At 45.5% G+C, this 25,255-nt stretch overlaps 1 protein-coding gene across 1 annotated transcript in view; it reads left to right on the forward strand.

The window, feature by feature from the left end:
* The window catches only part of LOC126185209 (neurogenic locus Notch protein), a 391,153-nt gene that overhangs the window by 65,703 nt on the left and 300,195 nt on the right, over positions 1-25,255 (forward strand). Inside the window, exon 2 of the mRNA XM_049928093.1 lies at positions 21,372-21,450. Coding sequence (XP_049784050.1) covers positions 21,372-21,450 — 79 coding nt within the window. The remainder of the gene's footprint in view (positions 1-21,371; positions 21,451-25,255) is intronic.

The raw sequence follows: 25,255 nt of genomic DNA on the forward strand, positions 1-25,255 counted from the left end.
AGGAAAAAATACGGGCAGCTTGGGTAAATTTTCAGTGTGCCACGAAAACAAAGTAAACAGCATATTAATGATGAAGAAGGCACGAAAGCACAAAATCCATTTCTCTAATACGAGTGAGCTCGACCAGAATAAGCATTTAGAACTCCACGCGGCGCAATCTATACAGCATTGAAATCATATAGACACACTCGTGTCATAGTTGGTAGCTAATTTACACGCAGGAACGAAAAGCGCGCCCACTTCGAGTAGCCGATTTTGAGCAGAAAGTCGCTCGTGTGAAACGGGCCTAACTGCCTATGCGTGCGCGACGAGCATCACTCAATAATACTGATCAGTCCTGCAGTCGTACTAAGAAAAGCAACGAAGACCCGTCGTTTGGGCCTAACACTTATCGGTTTCAGGTAGTAAATTATATAGTACAGCGTTCGGCCATGTCAGTACTTCATATGGTGGAAGGAATGTTTTGGAATACGGAGGTAGCGGTAATGTGTTGGACGCGCCGTTACTGCTTGTTGCTCCTTGGACGGAAGGTTCGTCCTCCACCTCGCCCGGAAGTTTACGAGGACACGCAGCCATAAGAACCTCGTGGGGACCTCAGCCGCCGCTGTCTGTGTAAAACTCCCAAAGCTAGGCGCTCTACCTGCACTGTACTTCTGATAAATAATGTGTTTAAAGAGTTGACGCGCTCGGATAGCTGTGCGCGTTAGAACGCCTCTTCTGGGATTCGGGGAGGGGAGCCGGCCCTAGATCGGACCCGCCCCGTCGATTAACGACGAGGGTCTGTGTCGGCGTCAGGAAGAGCAGGGGCCACCCTCTAGAACTAACACTGCACAAATCCGATCCCGTGGAGATACGAGATAAAGGTCTGTAGATTTCTGGGGGAAACTACCTACAATCTGCAGACTGACTGCGCAACAGCCCTAGTGCTGAGCAGTATACAGAAATTTATGTTTCACCCTGCACCCAAAGTATTTTTAAACACCTCTCACGATACGAATGCTATTATGAAATGTGGGTGATTCGAAAGGTAAGGAAAGGAAGGGAGATTAGGGTGTAACCCCTCATCTACATCTACATCAACACTCTGTAAGCCACCTTGCACTGTGCTCATGTGCGGCTAAACTCCCGGCGCCCCTTTATTTTTCTATTCCACTCGCGACTGGAACGTGAGAACAACTACTTTCGGTTAATTCTCCCATGAGCTCTTAATTTCTTTGATTTTCTCGTCTCGATCATTGCGAGTCATGTCTACATGGACGTGAGACTGAGCACAAACCCGCATTAATGGAGGGATGAGGAAAGAAATCATCCTTGCCCTTTCATTAGAATCGCCATTGTGTTTGCCGTAGAGGATCTAGGGAAACCGCAGAAAACCTAGGAACCTAGGTCTCGGTTTCCGGATGGGGAGTTGAACCACCCTCCTCCCGAAATCGAATGCAGTGTTTTACCCACTGCGCCACTCACTGTGAGAGTGATTCTAAATCCCTGTTAAAAGTTTCGAGGACTTCCCGTGGCGATGATTATACACACACCTTCTCAGTTCCACAAGTCTAGCAAAATAAAAATTAACTCAGTTGTTCGAATCTTTTACTTCTTAAAGTGGTACTTACAAGTTCCCGTAGAAAAAAGCCTCTAAATATTCCGTGGAGAAGTTACAGTTTCGTAGCCCACTCGGGCCGATCACCACGCAACGGTCCTATATCATACACCTCCCGATTTTACCCGATACGTGAATAGACACCTGACATAGGTCGAATCGCCTCTATCAACGCCACAGTCCATTCAAGCGGTCTTGTAAGTTATCTGTTAATTGGCCCCCGCAGAGAGAAATCTGTGCAGATTACAACGGTCGTGAAGCAGAAGTGTGGGCCACCTGGACCAATCATTGCTTCGTCGGATCTTTGATATACTGTCGCACTGATATTGTACCGTCTTGTTGATATCACACCTGACGCTGAATTCCCGGCAGTGCGTATGCCAGGAACCCGTACAATATTTCCTGCAGGAGAATCAAGCAATGAGACAAAATAAGGTGGGACGTTCCTTCATTAACAGTTCAAATGGAAATGACGTTCGAGGAAATCAGCTGTTTCCTTTTTGAAGAAACTATCTCGAATTTTCCCCGAAGATATTCTTACCTATATGATAAACAAAATGATGGAGGGAAATTATAATTTAGGTAAATCAAGGTATTAGCAGGAATTTGAAACTCGATGGTTCCGTGACAGTGCCATGGGGCTTTCTTCAAACAAAATACAGGTATTGGCAAAGTTTTTTAACTTTTTTTAGCTTCATAGTTAGAGTCGGCAGTACAAAACTGGCTGATTTGCTGTTGCATATAGCGGGGTGCGTGGGTTGTTCTACACATTATTTACTCACTCCAACTATACGTCACCGACGTAAATAATGGGAATGTCCTGTCACTTCGTGTATAATATACAGTAGTTGCCGGAAAACGTCCATTAAGTGGAAACGTTCGTCTCCATTCGAGCCATTCTCAAAAGAAAGTTTGCTGACAATTTACGCCACGACTCCACGCCATTTCTTGCGTGTACGTACTGATACCCCACGTTGAACGCTCCACGATCCTACAGATTCAGCACTTATATGACGTTGGACAGTATAATGTTAGCGCAATGGAACTCACGTCTTTCAGAGTTTCTACGCTTTGGTTGCTAGGGACAGTAGCTCCCAATGTCACAGCTTATCGTGTGACTGTGTTGTTGGCCTTTGCGGGCGCTGCTATCGGCGCTGGACAAACACAACCGCTGTTACGGCACACGGAGTTCTTTGTCTCCGGTGAACCTGATAGGCAAGCACGAGCCGGTCTCCGGCGACTAATACTCTCTCTTTTACAGCTGCTTTGGGCAGATCATCGCGACACGCCGTATTTTCCCCCTTCTTCCTGTATATTTAGTGAACTTATGTCTTTGAACATGGTAGTTGTCATTCCGTGAAGCCCAGGTGCCACAGCTCCCACACCTCGTTTGTCTCTATATTCTTGACATTCGTTTTAAATTATGGGCCATAAAATGCTTATGGATCCAAAATGACAGAACCGAAAGTCCATTGTAAGTGAATTACGAACTTTACTTGTCAGAGTCATAAATGTGTTGCATATTTCCAGTAATCATTCACATCGATAGCTCTGTCATTTGCTCTGATAAGATCTGCCATTGTGCAAGTTTTGCCTATTTTTGGGCGTGTCATTAGACGTTGATGATCTTATATTGCACCACACTGTATCCTCGTTTTCTCAGGCTGGTATTGCACCGTGTGACGCCAGTTCTTCAGCAGTTAAGCGGCCTCCTGTCGGAAACGGTAGACGATTCCCAACAACCAGATGTTATTCAGGTTTTATTAGCGACTGATTAATACTCGGGCGCTTCGGGTAAAGCGGTTCTCATTCGCACGAAACTTCGCCGGGATTTCAGTACGCTTGGCTGTATTTGGCGTCCGCATAACGGGCGCCTGTGTCATCATCAGACAATTTCCTCCTTTCGAACTGAAACTTGTTTTTGGAATTGTGGGTGGAGCTATGCCAACAGTGAGGTAAATTTGTTGAATGGCGTTGGTTTTAGTCAGACAGACACTAAGCGCACGTCTCATTCTTTGGCGCGTCGACATACACTGGTCAGCCACAACATTATGGCCACCGAAATACTATCCCAAAAACCCGTCCAGGCGATAGCAGCGTTACCTGACGAGAAATGATACGCACGTAGTATCAACAAGCGTGCAGAATGAGGAAGGCGTGCGGTGCGATCTATCTGCAGTTTGAACGAAGGCAGATTATGAGCCTCGGCACGAGCATTTCGGAAACTGTGCGACTTGTCGGTTGTTCGAGGAGTATTGTGTTGAGTGGCTTCAACACGTGGCGGCGAAACCACGTCCAGACGTCGTTGGGTTAGGCGGCCACTCCTCATTACAAATGTCGGACGTCGTAGGCACAGGCAGGCGGCGAACTGTGGCGGAATTAACATCAGACATTAATGCTGGGCAGAGTAAAAGTGTGTCGAAACACACAGTGCACCGAACACTACTAACGATAGGCCTCCGCAGCCGACAACCCGTGCATGTGCCAATGTTAACACCACGATATTGGCAGCTGTGACTGAAATGGGCACGTGACCGTCGGCGCTAGACGTTAATGCAGTGGCACAGCCTTCCATCGTCCGATGAATCACGATACCTTCACCGTGCCGATGGGAGGGCGCAGATCCGACGTTTTCTTGGGGAACAGCTCCTTGACACCTGTACTGTGAGAAGTAGACAAGCTGTCGGCCCCTGTATCGTACTCTGGGCATCCGTGGGTCCAGTGGAGCTGGTGCAAGACACCGTGACGGCCAGGAAGTATCGTAAACTGGTTGCAGACCACGTACACCCTTTCGTGACGATCATGTTTCCCGACGGCAGTGATATTTTTCAGCAAGATAATGCGCCGTGTCACAAGGCCAGAAGTGTGTTGGAGTGGTTAGAGGAACACAGTGGCGAGTTCCAACTTATCAGTTCTGAACCCGATTGAACACATCTGGGATGTGATTGAACGTGGAGCCAGAGCTCACCGTATACCCAACGGATGTACACTGAGGTGACAAAAGTGGTGGGATTGCTACATGTACATGTGCACTGCAGGAGCTGTCATTTGTACTCGGCTGATTCGTGTGAAACGTTTCCGAAGTGATTATGGCAACACGACGGGAATTAACAGACTTCGAATGGTAGTTAGAGCTATACTCGTGGAACAAACCATTTCCGAAATTGTCAAGGAATTCAATATTCTGAGATCCGTAGTGTCAAGAGTGTGCAGAGAATACCAAATTTCAGGTATTACCTCGCACTACGGACAGCGCAGTGCCCGTCGGCCTTCACTTAACAACCGAGAGTAGCGGCGCTTGCGTAGCGTAGTCTGAGCTAACAGACGAGCAACACTGCGTGAAACACCCGCAGTAATCAATGTGGGACCTATTACGAAAGTATGCGATACGACAGTGCGTCCCGCGTCCGGCCATCCTGATTTAGGTTTTCCGTGATTTCCCTAAGTCGCTCCAGGTAAATGCCGGGATGGTTCCTTTGAAAGGGCACGGCCGACTTCCTTCCGCGTCCTTCCCTAATCCGATGAGACCGATGACCTCGCTGTTTGGTTTCTTCCCTCAAACAATCCAATCCAATCCAATCCAATCCAACAACAGGACAGTGCGGTGAAATTTGGCGTTAATGCGCTGTGGTAGCAGACGACCGACCCGAGTGCCAGCACAGCATCGCCTGCGGCGCCTCTCCCGGACTCGTGACGAGTGAAAAACCGTGGCCTTGTCAATCAGTCCCGATTTCAGTTGGTAAGAGGTGATGCTAAGGTTAGAGTGTGGCGCAGACCCCACGAATCAATGCGACCCAAGTTGTGAACGAGGCACTTTACCAGCTGTTGCTGGCTCCATAATGGCGTGCGCCGTGTTTACGTGGAATGGAGTGGGTCCTCTGGTCCAACTGCACCGATCAGTCACATTGACTGGAAACAGTTCTGTTCAACTACTTGGAGACATTTGCAGCCGTTCGTGGACTTCATCTTCCCAAACAACGACGGAATTTTTATAGATGACAATGCGCCATGTCGCTGGGCCACAATTACTCGCGATTGGTTTGAAGAACAATCTGGGCATGTCGAGCGAATTGTTTGGCCACCCAGATCGTCCGACATGAACCCCATCGAACATTTAAGGGACATAATCGAAAGGTCAGTTAGTGCACAAAATCTTGCAACGGCAGCACTTTCACCATTATGGACGACTATAGAGGCAGCATGGCTGAATGTTTGTGCGGACGACTTGTTGAGTGCAGGCTACGTCGATACAGTATTAGGAATGTTACTCGTGACTTTCGTCACCTCAGTGTATAAAGTAATGGGCAATGCTTGTGGTAGTTGTACCTTCTCTTTCACATGTAATTTCGTGCGCATTTTTGTGAGGGGGAAGTACTAATTAATGTTCCACGCCGAATTTTGTTAGACGCCTGCCGTTGTCATTTGGGGTTCTCTCCCCCTCACGACTACCTATCCTTCCGTGTGCTATTCTTTTGTCCTGACCCGTTCTACCACTGAAATCTCCTCCCATTAGTACTTGGCGTCCTCTGGCGTCTTGGTCCACTGTAGCTGTGCATACAATTTTTTTATCTAGAATGGTGTATTGGGGTCTTCAGCTGGTTCGTACCCTTCAGTGTAGGACACCCATTTGTAAGGCCAAATTAACAATTATTTTTGATTGAAAGACATCATAGTTGCCGTTGACTGTTTAAAATATTTGTTGTTACTATTGCAATTTCAGCCTTATGGCCATTTTCAAGTAACACTGCAAAGTCACATTCAAGTGTTACTTGAAAATGACCATAAGGGCGAAATTGCAGTTGTAACAATAAATATTTTAAACAGTCAACGGGGACTATGATTGTCTTTTAAGAAATATTATATGACTGTGAATCCCAACCATGAGAAGTTAATCAAATTATTGTTGAATTGACGGGTGCACTTCATTATTATGTTCAACAGTTACAACAGTGGGGAACGAAACGTACCCAGCGGCAATGCCCTTCAGGATGATTCACGTGAAGAGCGTCCATAGACTGCAGCTGCAGATGAAAATATGGAAACCGTGTGCGATATGGTTTTGAACGAGGGTCGAATAAATGCGTGTGAAATAGCTGAAGCAACAGGCACATTATAATGGTACCAAATTTGATGATTGTTGACCGAAAGCAAATGCGGAAAGGAATTTCTCAGTAATTTTTGCGCTATGTTAAAAATAAGGTAGCATATCTTATTTGCAGAAATAACACATGTTGATGAGACGCGGACCCACCACTTATCGCCAGGAAAGGGAAGCAATAAAGTGCTGGCGGAGTGCCTGTAGAAAATAAGCCTGATTTATCTGCCGGAAGTGTTTTCTGGTATACAAACTGAATTCTCCTCGTTAATTCCTTTTCAGTGCCAAAATAGTAACTGATATATACGTGGTAAGTCTTTTGAACGAACTGGATGCAAACGTAGATGATTAATGGCTTCTGCAAGGGAAAAAAACAACAGTGCTCTGAACAATATCTCTCGCGCTTTGCCAATGGGAAAACGAATGTGGAGTACAGTTGTTGGAATATTCATCCTATTTACTACATTTATCACCCACTGACTTCAGTCTATTTATACATGTAGAGAGGTTTATGATTGGAGAATATTTTATTGCAATTTAAAAAGGTCAATAAAGAAGTAAGTAAGGAAGGAAGAAATTGGTTACATGTGATGTAGAGGTCGCTATAGACAGATCATACGACAAGGTCAGAAAAGGAATTCGGCCATGCACTTTTTGACGGAATCATCCCACCACTGACCTTAAAATATTTAGAGGAACCACTGGAAACCGAAATCAACCCGGCTGGACGACGATTTTAAATGTGGTTCTCTCGAATACGAGTCCTTAAACATTTTGCCACCTCGCTCAGTAAGTTTGAAATCAGTTTTTCTAATGTTTTTCGAAAATATTTAAAGCCAGGAAAGAAAACGTATACGAAGTAAGGGTGAGTATATAAATGTGTTTTTAAAAGTCTCATGTGATTTTACAGGACTGTCGCTTTTAAATGAATAAAGATACGAACATGCAGTTCATTTTAACTTAGGCGCAGGAGTACATTTTTGAACAGTAAAAGAACTATCCGCTCTTACGATCTTGTACGTGCATGCACATATAACCTTGGGATACTTTATACAGTGAGGTGACAAACCTCCTAACACGGTGTTATACCTCCTTTTGCCCGGTGTAGTGCAGCAGCCGGACGTGGCCTGGACTCAAGTAGTTGGAAGTCCCTTGCTGAAATATTGAGCCGTACATAATTGCGAAAGTCTTGCCGATGGAGGGTTTTGTACTCGAACTGACCTGTCGATTATCTCCCATAAATGTTCAGTGGGATTCATGTCGGGCGATCTGGGTTGGCGAAGCATTCGCTCGAATTACCCAGACTGTACTTCAAACCAGTCGCGAACAATTGTGGCACGGTGGCATGGCGCATTGTCATCCACAAAAATTCCATTTGTGTTCGGGAACATGAAGTCCAAGTATGGAGCCACCACCGGCTTTGCCGTGGTGTTGGCTTCGTCGAGTCTGCACTACACTGGCACCCTATCGTCAGCTCTTACCATCTGAAACTGGGACTCGTCTGACCAGGCCACGGTCTTCCAGTCGACTCGGTAACGAGCCCAAGAGAGTAGTTGCAGGCTGTGCCGTGCTGTTAGCAAAGGCACTCGCTTCGGTCGTGTTCTGCCATCGCCCATTAACGCCAAATTTCGCCGCAGTGTCCAAACGGATACGTTTGTCGTACATCCCACATTGATTTCAGCGGTTATTTCACGCAGTGTTGCTTGTCTGTTAGCACCGACAACTGCATGCAAACGCCGCTTCTCTCGGTCGTTACGCGAAGGCCATCGTCCACTGCTTTGTCCGCGGTGAGAGGTAATGCCCGGAATTTGGTACTCGCGGCGCCCTATTGACACTGTGAATCTTGGAATATTGAATTCCCAAAATGGAATGTCCCATGCATCTAGCTTCAAGTACCTTTCTGCGTTCACAGCCTGTTCATTCCCGCCGTGCGGCCATAATCACGTCGGAAACTTTTTCGTACGAATCACCTGAGAACATATGACAGCTCCAGCTCCGCCAATGCGCTCCCGTTTTATACCTCGTGTACGCAATACTACCGCCGTCTATATGTGGGTTTCGCTATCCCGTGACTTTTGTCACCTCAGGATTTAACTTTTCATTGACCTTTCACAAATGTTCTATCTGCCCCCCCCCCCCCCCCCCCCCCAACGGACGAGCGATCAACATCCAGGCGATAATCGAAGTCGTTGCAGACTCTCGGCGAATATGTGTATAGGTTATTGTATGTGGAGGCACGTCGACAGAGTGATACACAAACCTGACAAAAAATTCGCATCGTACAATATTAGACGCCAATGGTGCCTTACACTCCAGGTGCAGTACCGTATTCCGACCAAAATCGGGTCGCACAGCTGTTACTGAATTGCACCCGTTATTGAAACAGATAATGGAAAACAACTTTTGTTGTCCAGTTACTGCCACCTCGACTAGTCGCGCACTGGCTAATGAACGAACGAGTTAGCAGCGCAGGGAGAACCTGCCGACAACCACACGAACCAGTTCCGACGTGTAAGTTAAAATTCACACCAATTTTGTGTTTCCATTCGGGTAAAATATATAGTCCTGCGAAATCGGACGAGTCTTTTTGAAGCGACCTGTAGTGTTGTGGAAGTGGGCGGTCGCGTCTTCCAGATGCAGCCACGGCGTGTTTGTCGGAAACAGCGAGTCGAGGTTTCGACGTGCGTCTGAAAAGAAGCCGGCGTAACCAGAAGCAGTGAGGTGCGGGTATAGCCTGGACACTGGAGGGAGCTGAACGAAGCGTGACACTGTCGGAAGGGGAAGCGGCAGCGGCGTGTGTGTATGGACACTTGAGGCTCGGCCGGCGATAAGCCAACCGCGGCCGCGGCGGCGACCGTCCACCGCGGTTCCCGACGTGCACCGCCAGTTCCGCGAAACGCCTTTGTGGCGACCGCCTCTGTGTTCCCGCCAGTCTGCGCTCGCACTCACCTCCAGAGCACGAGCTGCGGTTTATCCAATAAATGAAATACTCTCTTCTCAGGGGCTCTGCGTAGCCATCAAAGGAAGCCTCGATATATAAGTTACGCAGTAGTTAATTACACTTATTAGAACTCCAATGGTGTGTCACATTCAAAATACATACAAAATGCCCTGTTGCATATCCTACAATGACAATTTTTCGCTCAAAATATTATTGTAAAAGAAGCCCTAATTTATGTTATGGACTATTCACAAATGATGATGATGATGATGATGATGATGATGATGATGATGATGATGATTATTGTGGCACGGTGGCATGGCGCATTGTCATCCACAAAAATTCCATTTGTGTTCGGGAACATGAAGTCCAAGCATGGAGCCACCACCGGCTTTGCCGTGGTGTTGGCTTCGTCGAGTCTGCACTACACTGGCACCCTATCGTCAGCTCTTACCATCTGAAACTGGGAGTGCCTGTAGAAAATAAGCCTGATTTATCTGCCGGAAGTGTTTTCTGGTATACAAACTGAATTCTCCTCGTTAATTCCTTTTCAGTGCCAAAATAATAACTGATATATACGTGGTAAGTCTTTTGAACGAACTGGATGCAGACTCTCGGCGAATATGTGTATAGGTTATTGTATGTGGAGGCACGTCGACAGAGTGATACACAAACCTGACAAAAAATTCGCATCGTACAATTGTACAATTATTATTATTATTATTATTATTATTATTATTATTATACCTCCAAGAGCGAGCATATACACACTTAAAATTTGAATTTAATGCTAAAAAATTATTCTTTTTGGTGTATGCAGCGAAAAGAAGGGATGTTGTATTACAACATCGCCGAGGATTCAGTCGCAACTGTCGAACATCGTGGGTTCCCTATCCGGACCGATTAAACGGGAACGGTTCCATCACTCGTGTTGCGGCAAGACAGTTAATGTTGGACATGCGAGGAGTCGGCGCTTACTCCTTGTCGCCGATGTCTTCCAAATTTGATATATTAAGGGCTCGGCTATCTCCAGCTACATCCGTGCTCCGCAATCACTGTACAGCGCGTGGCGGGCGGCACCCCGTACCACTACTAGTAATACCCTTTCCTTTGCCACTCGCAAATAGAGCGAGGGAAAAACGACGATCTATATGCCTCCGTATGCCCTCTGCAGGTTCCTATTTGAGTTCCCAAAACGTCTCCGTAACACTTGCGTGTTGTTCCGACCCGACGGTAACAAACCTAACAGCCCGTCTATGAAATGCTTCGGTGTCTTCCTTTAATCCGACCTGGTACGGATCCCAAACACGAGCAGTACTCAAGAATACGTCGCACTAGCGCCCTGCACCGTACTTCCCTAGAATTCTCCCAGTAAACCGAAGTCGACCATTCGTCTTTTCTACCACAATCCTTAGATCCTCGTTCCATTTCGTATCGCTTTGCAACATTACGCTCAGATATTTAAACGACCTGACTGTGTCAAGCAGGACACCACTGATGCTATATCGGCACATTACGGGATCGTTCTTCCTACTCATCCCCATTAACTTTGTCTAAGTCAGCCTGTATCATCCAACAGTAACTCATCTTCGACATCTTCCCGTACACAGCAGCAGCAGCAGCAGCAGCAGATTCCTGCCCATCCTGCCCGACAAATCTTTTCTGTAGAGAATAATGGCGGTCCTATCACACTTCCCTGCGGCACTCCTGACGATATCCTTGTCTTTGAACAGCCATCGTCGACAACATACTGGGTTCTATTACTTAAGAAGCCTTCGAGGCACTAATATGTCTGTGACCATATTTCGTATGCTCGCCTTCTTGAACAGCCTGCAGTGGGGCACTCTGTGAAACGCTTTCCTGAAATCTAGAAGTATGGACTCTGCTTGTTGACCTTCGTCGATAATTCACAGTACATCATATGAGAAAAGGACAACCTGAGTTTCGCACAATCGATGCTTTCAAAACTATGCTGATTCGTGGATATAAGCTTCTCGGTCCCAAGAAAACTTATTATATTCGAACTGAGAATGTGTTCAAGGATTCTACAACAAACCCTTGTTAGTGATTTTGACCCTTATTTTTGTGGATGTGTTCATTTGCCCTTCTTTTATAAAGGAGTCACCTGCGTTTTTTTCCAGTCGCGTGGGTTTTTGCCTAGGGCGAGAAATGGAAGTGACAAAAGTGTGAGCTCCTAGATAGCCGAGCGCTTATAAAAAGCAGTCTTTTTAATGCGTTTTGGCGAGACATGAACCATTTATGTTAGCGTAGTTTCCAGATAGCGGTTGGCGCATTGAAAGAGTACGGAACGGCAATCAGAGGATCGTGGGATAGTCTCGACGTGGAAGCTTTCTTGCATTTTCACGTTAGTTGCACTGTAAATGAACCGCTATAACGCTTGTGATATATTTTCACGAAAGGCTTTAAAAGGAAATAAAGTAAAATTTGGAGTCAGAAATAAATTTCCAAGGGAGGACTGTACTTAAAGCGCCCACGAGGACTCTGGAAATTACTTTCCAAGAAGGGACTGTAATTAGTGTCCGGAAAGCCGAAATTCTCATTCGTCGGCGTCACTCGAAATACTCTTCCTAACGCCGTGTGTAATAAAAGATGTAAGTTCGTATGTCCTGTTTGCAGTTTGCCAGTATCAGTCGACTTACACTCCGAACACCCTACTATCGACGGGCAAAAATATTCTCGTGACCATAGTGACCGACTCGTATGCAGTCCAATATACTGCAACCCATTCTCGAAAATTATTCCAAAAGTCTATCTATGCGTACAAGAGACAGTACTGGCTCTGTTGAACCGATTTCTCAAAAAAACAGTCAATGAGTACGTTATAAAGTACGGGAATGTTATTACTTTCTCAAAATCTGTGACTAGTACAACACTCTTATATAAAACTTTTTGGCTGACGTGATGAAGCCCTACGTGCTGCAGAAACAGTTTCTTCCGTTAACTGGCTCGCGAGGAGCGCAAACCAATCCACAATTAGACGACAAGATTTTCCAAGATGGATTGTCATCGTGCATTATTAAAGTGCAAAGCTGCGACGTTTGCTCTTAGCGTCAGGCAATGAATCTGATGAAAATGGTTCAGAGCTACTGTTGTCTCACTGAGAGAGAAAAAGAAATCACATTCCGAGAAGACTACATAAAAATACATTCCATTGTACATCAGCAGTTATCTTCGTCAGAATGTGGCGAAATGATACGCTGGTTTGTTGCAAAACTGCGTGCGATGAGAAAGACCCTTTTATGAACGGAAAACTAGGTTGTTCTTGTATTACATCTTTAAAACAACCACGTAATTTAAAAATGCGGCATTTATAACGCGTGCAAGATGCCGAGAAAATTACAGCTCCGTCTTTTTACGATATGTTACTACTTTATGTTCGAAGTTCTCGTGTGCGCCTTACAATCCTCTCCTGGAAAATTATTTTCATTCCCATATCATCCTTCGCGTTTCCTTGTCATGCCCATTATGAAAGTATTAATGAGTACAGTGTATTGAGCACGATTTCAGTTAATTTGCAGTGTAAGTAAAACAAAAATGGAAAAGAAAAACAGGAAGGTTCCCGCATAAATTCGACCCCACGACAGTTTGATTACCGTTCTGTACTCCCGCTGCGCCAAGCCCTGCCTCGAGACTACGCAAACATAAATGGCGCATGCCTCGCCCGACCCGATCCATAAAAGCTATTTTTTCTAAACACTTGGCCATCTGGAGCTCCCGCTTTCGTCACTTTCATTTCTGGCCAAACCCTTTGTATACCATAAATCTGAACAAAATCGATGACGACGAGTGCACGTGGATTCATTAAATGACTTGTAAGGAGAAGTCATTCATCCCTCAAAACCCTCGTCGGACTGAATGTTGGGGTTGCTATTAAGTCTGGGCCTTGCAATAATAAGGGTTAGCGGAGGGAGGGAAAGCTGCGCGAATCGTCACGGGTCTGATTAGCCAATACGATAGCGCCGCAGAAATGGTTAGCAAAACGCTGTTGTGGAACCCGAATAGCATTACTTTTAAATTTCCAAATGCGAACGGTCCAGTACCAGTCGACTTACGTGTTACGTTTTCACTCATATACAGGGCTATTACAAATGATTGAAGCGATTTCATAAATTCACTGTAGCTCCATTCATTGACATATGGTCACGACACACTACAGATATGTAGAAAAACTCATAAAGTTTTGTTCGGCTGAAGCTGCACTACAGGTTTCTGCCGTCAGAGCGCTCGAGAGCGCAGTGAGACAAAATGGCGACAGGAGCCGAGAAAGTGTATGTCGTGCTTGAAATGCACTCACATCAGTCAGTCATAACAGTGCAACGACACTTCAGGACGAAGTTCAACGAAGATCCACCAACTGCTAACTCCATTCGGCGATGGTATGCGCAGTTTAAAGCTTCTGGATGCCTCTGTAAGGGGAAATCAACGGGTCGGCCTGCAGTGAGCGAAGAAACGGTTGAACGCGTGCGGGCAAGTTTCACGCGTAGCCCGCGGAAAATTGGCTCATGCCACAACTGGAGACCGACAGCGCCGACTTCATCTTTCAACAGGATGGTGCTCCACCGCACTTCCATCATGATGTTCGGCATTTCTTAAACAGGAGATTGGAAAACCGATGGATCGGTCGTGGTGGAGATCATGATCAGCAATTCATGTCATGGCCTCCACGCTCTCCCGAGTTAACCCCATGCGATTTCTTTCTGTGGGGTTATGTGAAAGATCCAGTGTTTAAACCTCCTCTACCAAGAAACGTGCCAGAACTGCGAGCTCGCACCAACGATGCTTTCGAACTCATTGATGGGGACATGCTGCGCCGAGTGTGGGAGGAACTTGATTGTAGGGTTGATGTCTGCCGAATCACTAAAGGGGCACATATCGAACACTTGTGAATGCCTAAAAAAACTTTTTGAGTTATTGTACGTGTGTGCAAAGCATTTTGAAAATATCTCAAATAATAAAGTTATTGTAGAGCTGTGAAATCGCTTCAATCATTTGTAATAACCCTGTATGTCGCGTAATTAACATGGGGGGAGGGATAATTTAGAAATTACCCCTAATTTGGAAATGTATCGGTTGCCGTTCTTGTCGCAAATTGCGGAGGTTGCACAATGTTAGTCCGCTACTGACAGTACCGTGGTTTTGCAAATTCAGAAGGAGAAATAACGTGCTTTCAGCTTTCGATATTACCGACACGTCGTGAGAAAAAAGTACCTCCTAGCTGCGCACCTTCGACAAATGTTAAAGATCAATCAGTTTCTGGTAGAACATTTTTCATTTCTTCATTTGGCAAGTAGTTTAACTCGCTCATCTGAGCCACTTGCCCCTCGCAAATGTAGGATATGTGCCATCTGTTGACGGAGTTTTTACTTCGAAAGCAAAAAGAGTTGACAAAGTAACAATTTTGTCTGCTGGAATGTCTCCGGGGTTACCTGAATACTTCTTACAAACCAACGAAGGTTAAAGTAAAATACCCACTGACGTCATACCGTGGCCATGTTGGAGGAACCAAAGCGGCATTCGTACGAAGCGACCTAGTATGTCCTCTTTCGCAGTTTTTAAAACCGAAAAAGGACTGTGTGATTGACACGACGCATAACTGCTCATAAAAGATTGGTGGGAAACTGTAAATTTGTCACTAATTTATGAGAAAAATCGATGTAAGGGGGCAGTAAATTTAATAACGATTTTTCGACGAGTACGAGTATTCGGACCGACCTCCGGCTATTAAACAACGGAGACAAATTTTATTTCTAGGAATTCCATTGTGTTACACAGTTTTAATTACGTAAGTATGTGTTGCGTTTCCCTCATTGGTTTCTCTGGCATTGTCAGTCGTTGCTCTGTACGTAGCTGACGAGTTCGTGGATCCGGTTCTGGAATCTGTGGCCGGATGTCGTGGCCTAAGCTTTGCTAATGTGCAGACACGAAAGCGCCAATTCTGCAGTTATATTTATGTGCTAAGATGAAATGCAGGCGTCCCCCACGCCGCACAGTAAGCAACCGCCGATGCTGAGGTGCTATTTGAGCCGTCTCCTCAGGTTGTACCGTTCAGCGGAAAAGTTGTGCACCTCACAACCGCTCCACGCATCTTCATTTGCGTGGCTCTGCAGCATCTAATGTGCTCAGGCGAGTCCAATGAGCTTTTACGACTGTTTTATCTGTAACACACAGATACAAATAACCAAAGCAAGAACAGAATGAGAATTTGACCCCACGACTCATCGCCAGAGTGATACGCTGAGCTGGATATAGCACATCGCTGAATTAAGTTGTGAAATGAAAAGTGGGTCTATTTGTAACACTGGTTTGTTTCTTGTGAGAACTGCGCCAGGGAAGGCGAATGGTCTCTGTAAAGGAGACCGCATATATGACGCTGGTGCGACTTATTCTTGATTATTGCACGAGTGTTTGGGATCCGTGCCAGGTCGGATTGAGAGGAGACGTCGAAACAATTCAGAGGCGGGCTGCTACATTTGTTACCGGTAGGTTCGAACAACACATAAGTGCTACAGAGATGTTTCGGGTACTCAGATGAGAATCTCTGGAGGAAAGAAGACGTTCTTTTCGAGAAAGACTGTTGAGAAAATTTAGAGAATCGGCATTTGAAGTTGACTGCCGAAAGCTTCTACTGCTGCCAACATACATTGCGCTTAAGGACACGAAAATAAGATTCGAGAAATTAGAGCTCATACGGATGCATATAGGCAGTCATTTTTCCCTCGCTCTTTTTGCGAGTGGAACAGGAAAGGTGGCATCGTACGGTGGCGTGAGGAGTATCTGTGTAGATGTAGAACTTAAGGACGAAAGTAACTTCCGCATCACGTGTCATTGCCAAGTTACAAGGGTGACCATACATAAAAAGAACTGCTGTAGTGTAGTACAATACACAGGGTAACGAGAGAAATACACGATGACACGAACAGAAGTGACCTTTTTCAAAGAAAAGGATTACTTTGAAGTCATTAATATACGTGTTCCCACCTGTCGCCTCCAGCACTGTCGAACGTGGACATAGGACCTCCGAATCGTTCAACACCGTACACTCTCCGGTCAACGTAAATCGCATTGAGCACGAATGGGGAGGCCTACTGCACCACGTTCAAGCATCATCCAACGGTTGTCAACCGCGCGAACGCTCTACCGCAACAACTCTGAGTAGGCGTTGACAACACACACTACTAACAATCGTGACCAGCCTTTTGTAATGTCCATAAATGACGGTGACTTCAGTGAAGTTATTGTCTTCGAATAAAAAAGTACCTTCTGTATTATTCTGCAGCAGTTGTTTTTATGTATAATTCGAGTTTCATCGAACTGTGATACTTCACAGCCACACACAAAGCGAAAGTTGCTTTCGTCTTTAAGTTTTGCACACCAGAGTTGTTATCTACAACCAGTCATAACAACAATTAGGTTAAAAGCACCACTGAGTAACCGTATTTGAAAAAGATGCCACCTCTTGTTTAATTTTTGCAGCTGGTCTCAGAAAATGCGAGATACCGCTCACTGCAACTCATATAAAGTGACCAGAACAATTAAGTGCCCGGAGAGTTATAGGTTACTACAAGTCGCTATTCTAACATTCCTTCCGCTTCGATAGAGTTGCATATATTAGGCACGAGGACTGGAGCTTGTATTTCCGTGTAGTGTATGCGTAACCAGCTTGGTTCCCAAACAGGAAGATACTCGAGATCTTCGTGCATATAGTTTGTTTCTCACGATGCGCCTACAGAAGCTACTTTTCTAAATGCTATCGGAAGTTAGTAACAACTGTAAAGGCTCGGTGTTTGAAGCTGAAAATTGCGACTGTTATGTCTTGTGTACTAGGAAAGACTGATATACATACCCTTCTTCCCAAAACTGAACGAATCATTGAGAGTTTTAAACATTTGCAGTGAAGCTGATTTTAATGGATGACTTACGTACAGCAGCTTCAAGTAGATCGCAGTGAGGGAGAAAAGAGACGAAATATCATGGAAGTGCTTGATCACGCGATTTCGCGTGCGCGGTAACAAGCCTGCAGCGTCAGAAACACAGAAACGTACGTAGAATGATACATAACATGTTATGTAAGTACTGTGATTATAGATGGCAAGTGGCATATTTCACTCGCCATATGGCCATTACTGTTTTGATAGTTACATGTTACGTAGATTATGTTGTGCGCTTAATATTATGTTCAATATGTAGTGTTGTTCAGACGTCATTTGTTAGCATAACACGCTTGCTTGCAAGTCTAGAAGATTCTGTTGGAAAGCTATGTTGTGCACCATACTTAATGTCTCTAGCCTTCAACCGACCCAGTTAACTGCGTTCAAGAGAGCAGCTAGTGTTTTTTTTTTGTTTTTTTTTTTTTTTTTTTTTTTTTTACTGGCGCATCGCCGACCAAACTTCGTACCTGCTAAGATCGGGTTCTGTGGTGATCGACGACTCGGCTAAAGACGCACCATATCGTGGATTATCTTACCCACCGACAAATTTATGGAGATCTAACTTCTCTATCAGCCACCATCGGTCCATATGTGGCAACGCAGGTACATGACCTGATGTCTGTCCGCACCATTGTTAGGCTTTTGGCGAATGGTTATCGGCGCCATGTGTCCATTACGTATCACGTTCTTGACGTGCAGTCAGCATCATCTCACCAACAGTGGCGTCAAAGGGACTTCCGGACTGCAACGACCTGCAACTTGTATTCATCTGGGAATCCAGTTTTTTGGGGGCACTGACGCCTTAATTGAACACTTCTGGAGACATCAACATCACAACCTTGTGTTCTCGGTGGGCATAAAACACCACACACACTAACGATGCAATGTTCCGTGTAGCCACTATCAATTACGACACTCGCTCGCTTATACGAGTAGTTGGATCATGAGGAACAAAGACACAGCTTGCATCCACCTGGGCTGTTTTTTATGCATTGCCTCCAGAAGGCATATTCAAACAGTACAACACACGGGACCATACAACGTTGGTGCTGCGGGAATTCCTCATGAACGTTATTGTACTACCGTGGTGTCTCATGCTGAGTGCGTCTCGCAAATTACATCTCAACTGTAACAACCGTGTATTTTATTGGCTCTTGATATTTAGTTGCAGCGAATATGATCGCACGTGCTACCAACCTGTACGGCCGTGTTTGGAGATTCCCGTCTCCCCTCCCTGGCCGAGATCCTCCTTTCTTTCCCTTTCACTCTGTTTTTATCATTTTTTTAGGATTGGTTAGTCTCCTTTTCCCATACGCACTTCTCCATTCTAGCTGTTGCACCTCGTAAGTCGCAGGTGGCCTTGCCTCTGCTGCTTCAGAGGTGGGATATTTCCTGCCTCTAGCATAGCGCTGGTTTCGCTCTCTTGCTGACTTACCTCATTTTGTTTTTACCATTGACAACATGACTGCCCTTTTACATTTTTTAGCCTTTTCCCTTTTATCGTTCTGACTTCTCAGATGTCACACTATCGGAATGTACCACATTTGAAACAAGGGACTGATGACCTTCCTGTTTGGTCCCTTCAACCCCAACCAACCAACCAACCAACCAACCAACCTGTACGCCTTCATGCCCGTCTGGATAACATTCAGGAACTATGTACTTATATCCACAGTTTTCTGCTCGTTGTGAAGATTCGTGATTTTACCGTATACTGTTTCCTTACCAGATCAATCCACACAAGGTTCCGGACCACGTGTACGCAATGGAGATATAAAACGCGTATTATGTATCCGACGGTCAGAAAAAACGAGGCGATATTCTTATAACTTCATGACGTCAGAGGCGGCCGAAGAAATGAAAAGATCTAGTCTCACAAAAACCCCGAAGCCCTACCAAGCAGCCTGAAGGCAGATTCTTTGCCGCGGCTATCCAAAGAAGTACATGCCCTTCCTGCTGCTGAGTCAACGTCTCGCGATACGTTCATTTATGATCATTGTTTCACTGAACGTGTGGTACTTAATAGGAATCGTAATAGTTAAGCATTGCCCGATAAGACTCCCTCTTCTACAGTTGTAGAAAGCTGCCAAACAAGATTTACCGTGAATACGTTGTTGGTGATGCTCAGTGGTTACGCAATAATCCGCTACCTCCTAGGGTCCTTGACATCCCGCTTTCGTAAATAAAACGTGTAATACTTTACTTTTCAGAAACACTCCGCACAAAATGTGGGTTCGAAATTATTGCGTCCGCATCCCAATTTGCAGATGGAGCTTGTGAACAGCTTATCTTGAGAAGCGTATTGTGTTTCTTGTCCTCGGATGCCTGCACAAGATGAAAGCTTCTCCTTTCAAGGAGTAGTGTAGTACTTATCTTTCCCGCAATTATATTAATAATATGAGATCAGACTGAACTGGGCGTATTTCAGTGTTGCAGCTGCTATATCGTGGAGCACCATTTTGAACATATCTGACGTTTTCATAACTTGAATATCATTTAATAAAAAAAATCTTTCGTGAGACAACCTTTTAGTGTAATGATTTCACCTTTCTTTGAGCCTTGGTTAATAAATCCCGGCTGAGGCTTCTTGGAGCTGTGGTTGCCCCTTCGTAACCGCGTGCGTTTGTCCGTTATTGTTGTTGATGTTAACATTACCGATGTACATGGGAAGAGGCTGGCTCTGAGCACTATGGGACTTAACATCTATGGTCATCAGTCTACATGGGAAGAGACAAATTAGTATTTTATTTAGCAGTTAGATACATTTTCCCGCTGAGCTCTCTTTATAGCATATGGGGCTTTATTAATTTCTATGGGATAGCATTTCCCCGTTGCGATAACGATTCATCCCGTCATTGTGCATATTCCAAGCCCGCCAGGTTAGCCGTGCGGTCAAACGCACCGCTTTTCGGGCGGGAAGGCGTGCCTGTGCCCGGCAAGAAACCGCCCGGTGGATTAGTCGGCCAGTCTGTGGACGGTTTTTTAAGGTGGTTTTCCATCTGCCTCTGCGATTGCGGTCTGGTTCCCCTTATTCCGCCTCGGTTACACTATGTCGGCGATTGCCGCGCAAACAGTCTCCACGTACGCGTACACCATAATCACTCTACCACGCAAACGTATGGGGTTACACTCGTCTGGTGTGAGACGTTCCTGGGGGCGAGTCCACTCAAAAAATACCGGTAAGTAAACACGGATGTAGAAAGTGAGCTTTCTTCAAAGAAACACGCGCAGACTGTTATTTATACTTGAGCAATAGGAGCCTTTTCCATTCTGTGTAAGCTAGCACGGCCGAAAACGTGTAATGTCACAAGAACAAAAAAGTTGGTGACTCGGGCAGTGTTTCACGGTGTAGATCCACGTTATCAGCTGCCGGACTTGGCGCCGCGCAGAGTATCCGTGCGGTCTAGGGCGCTTTGCCACGATTCGCCCACCCGTCGGAGGTTCGAGTCCTCCCTCGAGAATGGGTGTTGTGTTGTCCTTGGCGTAAGTTAGTTTAAGTAGTGTGTTACTTAGGGACCGATGACCTCGGCAGTTTGGTCCCATAGGAACTTACCACAAATTTCCAAAATTTTCCTGAATTGACTGGCGCCCGTAGTTGGGCCTTTCGTGGGCAACGCTCCTCGTACACTGGTTCGCGCCTTACATTTGCAGTCTACATTACATTTATATACTCTCCACATACGGACTGTTAACATTATTATTCTGTGCTGATATTTTTGTGATGGTTGTATGTGTTAGCATCGAAAACAATTATTTATTGTTTACTGAATCAGTTATTTTGTGCTCCAGGATTCGTTTCGTGCTCACCAAACCCATGCAAGAACGGTGGTACCTGCATTACTGCCCTTAGAGCGGAGTCCTACTGCAAGTAAGTAATCGGATCGCGCGGCATGGTGTATATTATTGCTGCGCGTTTTTTTTCTTGTTATGTTGTGAAGTGATGCTTGATTTTACCATGTTTAAAGTTATATGGTGCTTCGTTTGATCAACAGCGCTCTCGTATTTTGTGTGTGTGTGTGTGTGTGTGTGTGTGTGTGTGTGTGTGTGTGTGTGTGTGTTTGGGAACGGCAGAGGCCGCACAAACTCGCTGCTTCCTGGTACAGCGAGTTTTCCCCTTTGTTTGTGCGGTGTAATCTGGTGCTGGCTTCCAGTGAAGGCCATTTAATCGCCGGCGGGGAAGGAAGCGCAGCGTGGCGTTCCAGATGTCTGGCCGAAAGCGCGCTTATCGCGTGGGAATGATCCGCCATCGTGGAGGGGCCTCTGCTGCGGTCTTTCCATGTTCCTGGACTCCTATTCTGCAGCTCCGTTGGATTTTCCTGTAACCGAAAAAGGGGAGGTCTTCTTGTCCCATTCCGCGTAACGATACATCGTCACCACAGTGCAACTGGAATGAAGTAAGGTAGGAATGCGAGTTGTTGTTACGTGCCGAAGGGACAAAGTGAGGAATAACGCCACAGGGAGTGCTTTCCACTACGTAAGGCACACAAATAATGCCTTCTGAAAAATCAGGGAAGCGAAGTCGGGGTTCAACGTCCCTCCGGCGTAGAGGTCACGAGAGGCGCCTGAGAACATTTCACCAGCACTGCGTCGCAGAAGATCACTGACAGGATTCCAGGGTCGCGAGTTCGTGGAACTACACGGCGGCAGCGTGCTTTAAAACCGACAGCCATTGTCTTCAGTGGACATCGGAGTGTTAGACGTCAGTGGCGATGACTGCACAGTGCGCAGTTTCCTGAGTCCGCTCGCATCTGCACTCCTATGTAAATAGCAAACTTCTGTGTTACACGTAAACACGTAGTAGTTCCCTCGGATGACTGTGCGTTTCTGTGACTGGCGCATTGGGATGGCTATGATAATCAAATAGCATGACCTGCCCGATTAGTCGAGTTTTAAGTTCTTTAGATTACTGTGTGTTGTGACAGAAGTCAAACGTTCATTGCAGCCAGCCTCAGTAGAACAACGAGGCTGTCGCATTTTTTTACACACACATTCAAAATGCAATGCATACTTCAGACCAGTTAAGGCGTGATTGGTAATAACATTAAATATAAGGACGCCCGGTACAATACGAAAAAAAATTAATAGTATTGGTTGCACGACGAGAGCGAGTACTTACTGCCCACAGTCCCATCCGCGGTTGCCACGCAAGTTCGTAGGTACACTGCCAGGCTATTGCGGACGCTGTCCTGTGTGCAAATAGCGAGGCTTCCGTCTTACTGGTGGCGGCTCGTGTTCTTCGAGCGTCGTGCAACATCCGTGCCTTTCCTATCTGCCCATATTAACGGGATGGGCTGATAAGTTGAACTCACACCAGCCTCCATCATCGCCACCGACTTAAAGTTCCCGCACTTTCCATGTTCCTTTGTGTTTGCAAATGGAATTCCCTGATTACCCTAGATGTATGATGCACTCCTGACGTTCCAATACATATAATTACATTGCGTACTTTTCTGTTGCTTTTCAGTATAATTGTAAAAATATTGCCATTAAAATATACAGCAGTACATTTACACATTTTCCAGCACTTTCATATAGTGGAGAATTTTTTTGTATACGCTTTGCTCGGGTGATCAGATCACGATGCAGTACAGCGTGTACATGAGACCAGCCAGTGTTTTGCCTTGTATTTTAAGGAGTGATTATTACGCAGCAAACAGCTGGGTCCCGGGGAAGCAGGTTCAAAGCCCACACTATACTTTCTGTGATTTTATGAAGTTACACAAGGAATCTGGTGCGGCTGCTCCTTCAGGAAAGCCACACCCCATTTCTTTAGCAATTTAGTTTATTACTGAGATAATGTCCTCCATCTGCAACATGCCGTTGACAAGACGTTAAACACTAACAAGAAGAAAATAAAATTCGATAGCCAGTTTGATTCCCGAATCTAGATGCTCTAAAGGATTCCGCCTTGCATTTATTTCGTCATGTCCATTCGGGCAGATGGGGAATAAAAAACACCAGACCCTCTCTCTCATTTCCGTTGTTTCACAAAATGGCTTTAGACTAATGCCGGGACAGTTCTTTTGAAATAGCACTTCCGATTTAGTCAACCTCCCCCGGGACGGGTTGCCGATGGGACATTAAATCATAATATTCCTATATTTTTTGTGTTATCCAATTATCAGTTTTCAAATAATTGACTGGTTTGGCTCCCATTCCCATCACGGTCTTTTTCTGGGGATGGAGAGAGGGAGCAGTTAGATACTTAGAGAGAGGTAACGGGTATAAGTGCAGAAATTTCTGTTGCTGAGGCCACTGTACTGAACAAAATTAAATCAGTATTTACGTTACTTGCAGACCAATAATTTTGGCCATAACAAGTGATATTGCTTTAGGGTGGGTAATACCTCCAAGAACAACCCGTTAATGCTATTCTCCCCGGGACACCAGGACAGATATTGAAGTGTGGACGCAGAACGTTCAGTCTATACTGACGTGTGTAGTCCACGTAGTGGTGCAGGAAACATCAGGTCGTAAACGCTGATGTGTGTACACATTAGGGTACCACATATAAAAATATCTGCACTTAACCCGTTACGCTTTATAATCAACAAGGCATTGCCAGCCCACACAGGAGTGCTGCTACATCTGCAACAATCCGACGCCTCGAGTTTGCTGTCGTTGATCATCCTCCGCACAGTCCCGACGTCACCCTATATGGTTTTTCACCAGTTTCCAGAACTTAAAGAACGCCATCGAGGACTTCACTTTGAAGTGCATGCAGAGGTGAGGTTGTGGCCCCGTCAGCCAAGTAAGTCTACAGTGGCAGTGTTAACAAACTGGTCTGTCGAGTGGAGAAACTTGTTCGTCGGCAGGGTGACTGCGTTAAATAATGAATATGTAGACATGAAGAATAAAGACGTAGAATGTTAATAAAGTGTGTTTTATTTATAAAACTCTGTTTCCACGTAAGTAATTAGGAGGCATTACTTTTTAGCATGCCGCCTTATATTCCAAATGAGTCGTTGTACGGTGTGATGAGGCTTTGCTCAAGATATTACTGGATTCATTTTACGACAGGTGTTTTAATGCGTAAAGAAGAAAGTCTCCATTCCGTTTTTGGTTTCATAATTGTTCAAATCGTTCACCCCTAAAATTAATACGGTGTAGATTACCATTCGTGTTGATAAATCGTTTTAATTCCTCTCTGATGTGAATCTTGTTGTAGCTGCAGTTTTCTGAAGGGAATTCGCCAGTTCCCCAGCAGTGACTAGTAACGTGGTGACCATCTGAAGGTCATCTCGATTCTCTTTTCCGTTTTCGCAACTTTCATCTTTTGATAAAGAAGTTGGCACAACAGCTTCTAGCAATCATCTTTTTTACAGTGAAGCCAATTTAGGCTATCCGAGGGGTACGCGCGTAATATTTTGAACACATCACTATACAGCCTTTACAGAAGTAACGTCAAATTGCCTATTCACTTAGCTGATACGAGCTAAATAGTAGCATCTGAATAGAATTTCGGATATAAGGGCGCGGGTTGTGTTACGAATGAAGCACACACTCCGAAAATGGCGCCGGTGTCCGTGATCGGCGAAGCTTGAAGCGCAACTGGATCGGTGACACGCACGCGAGTAGCCACTGGGAACAGGCGCTCGTTTGTGTAGGGGATAGCAAGCGTAGCGTGCAGTCCGGTGCTCACCCCGAAACATGTTTGTGACTGTAGTTTGTTC

The sequence above is a fragment of the Schistocerca cancellata genome, chromosome 4 (genome assembly GCF_023864275.1).
Source record: "Schistocerca cancellata isolate TAMUIC-IGC-003103 chromosome 4, iqSchCanc2.1, whole genome shotgun sequence".
Classification (NCBI taxonomy): domain Eukaryota; kingdom Metazoa; phylum Arthropoda; class Insecta; order Orthoptera; family Acrididae; genus Schistocerca; species Schistocerca cancellata.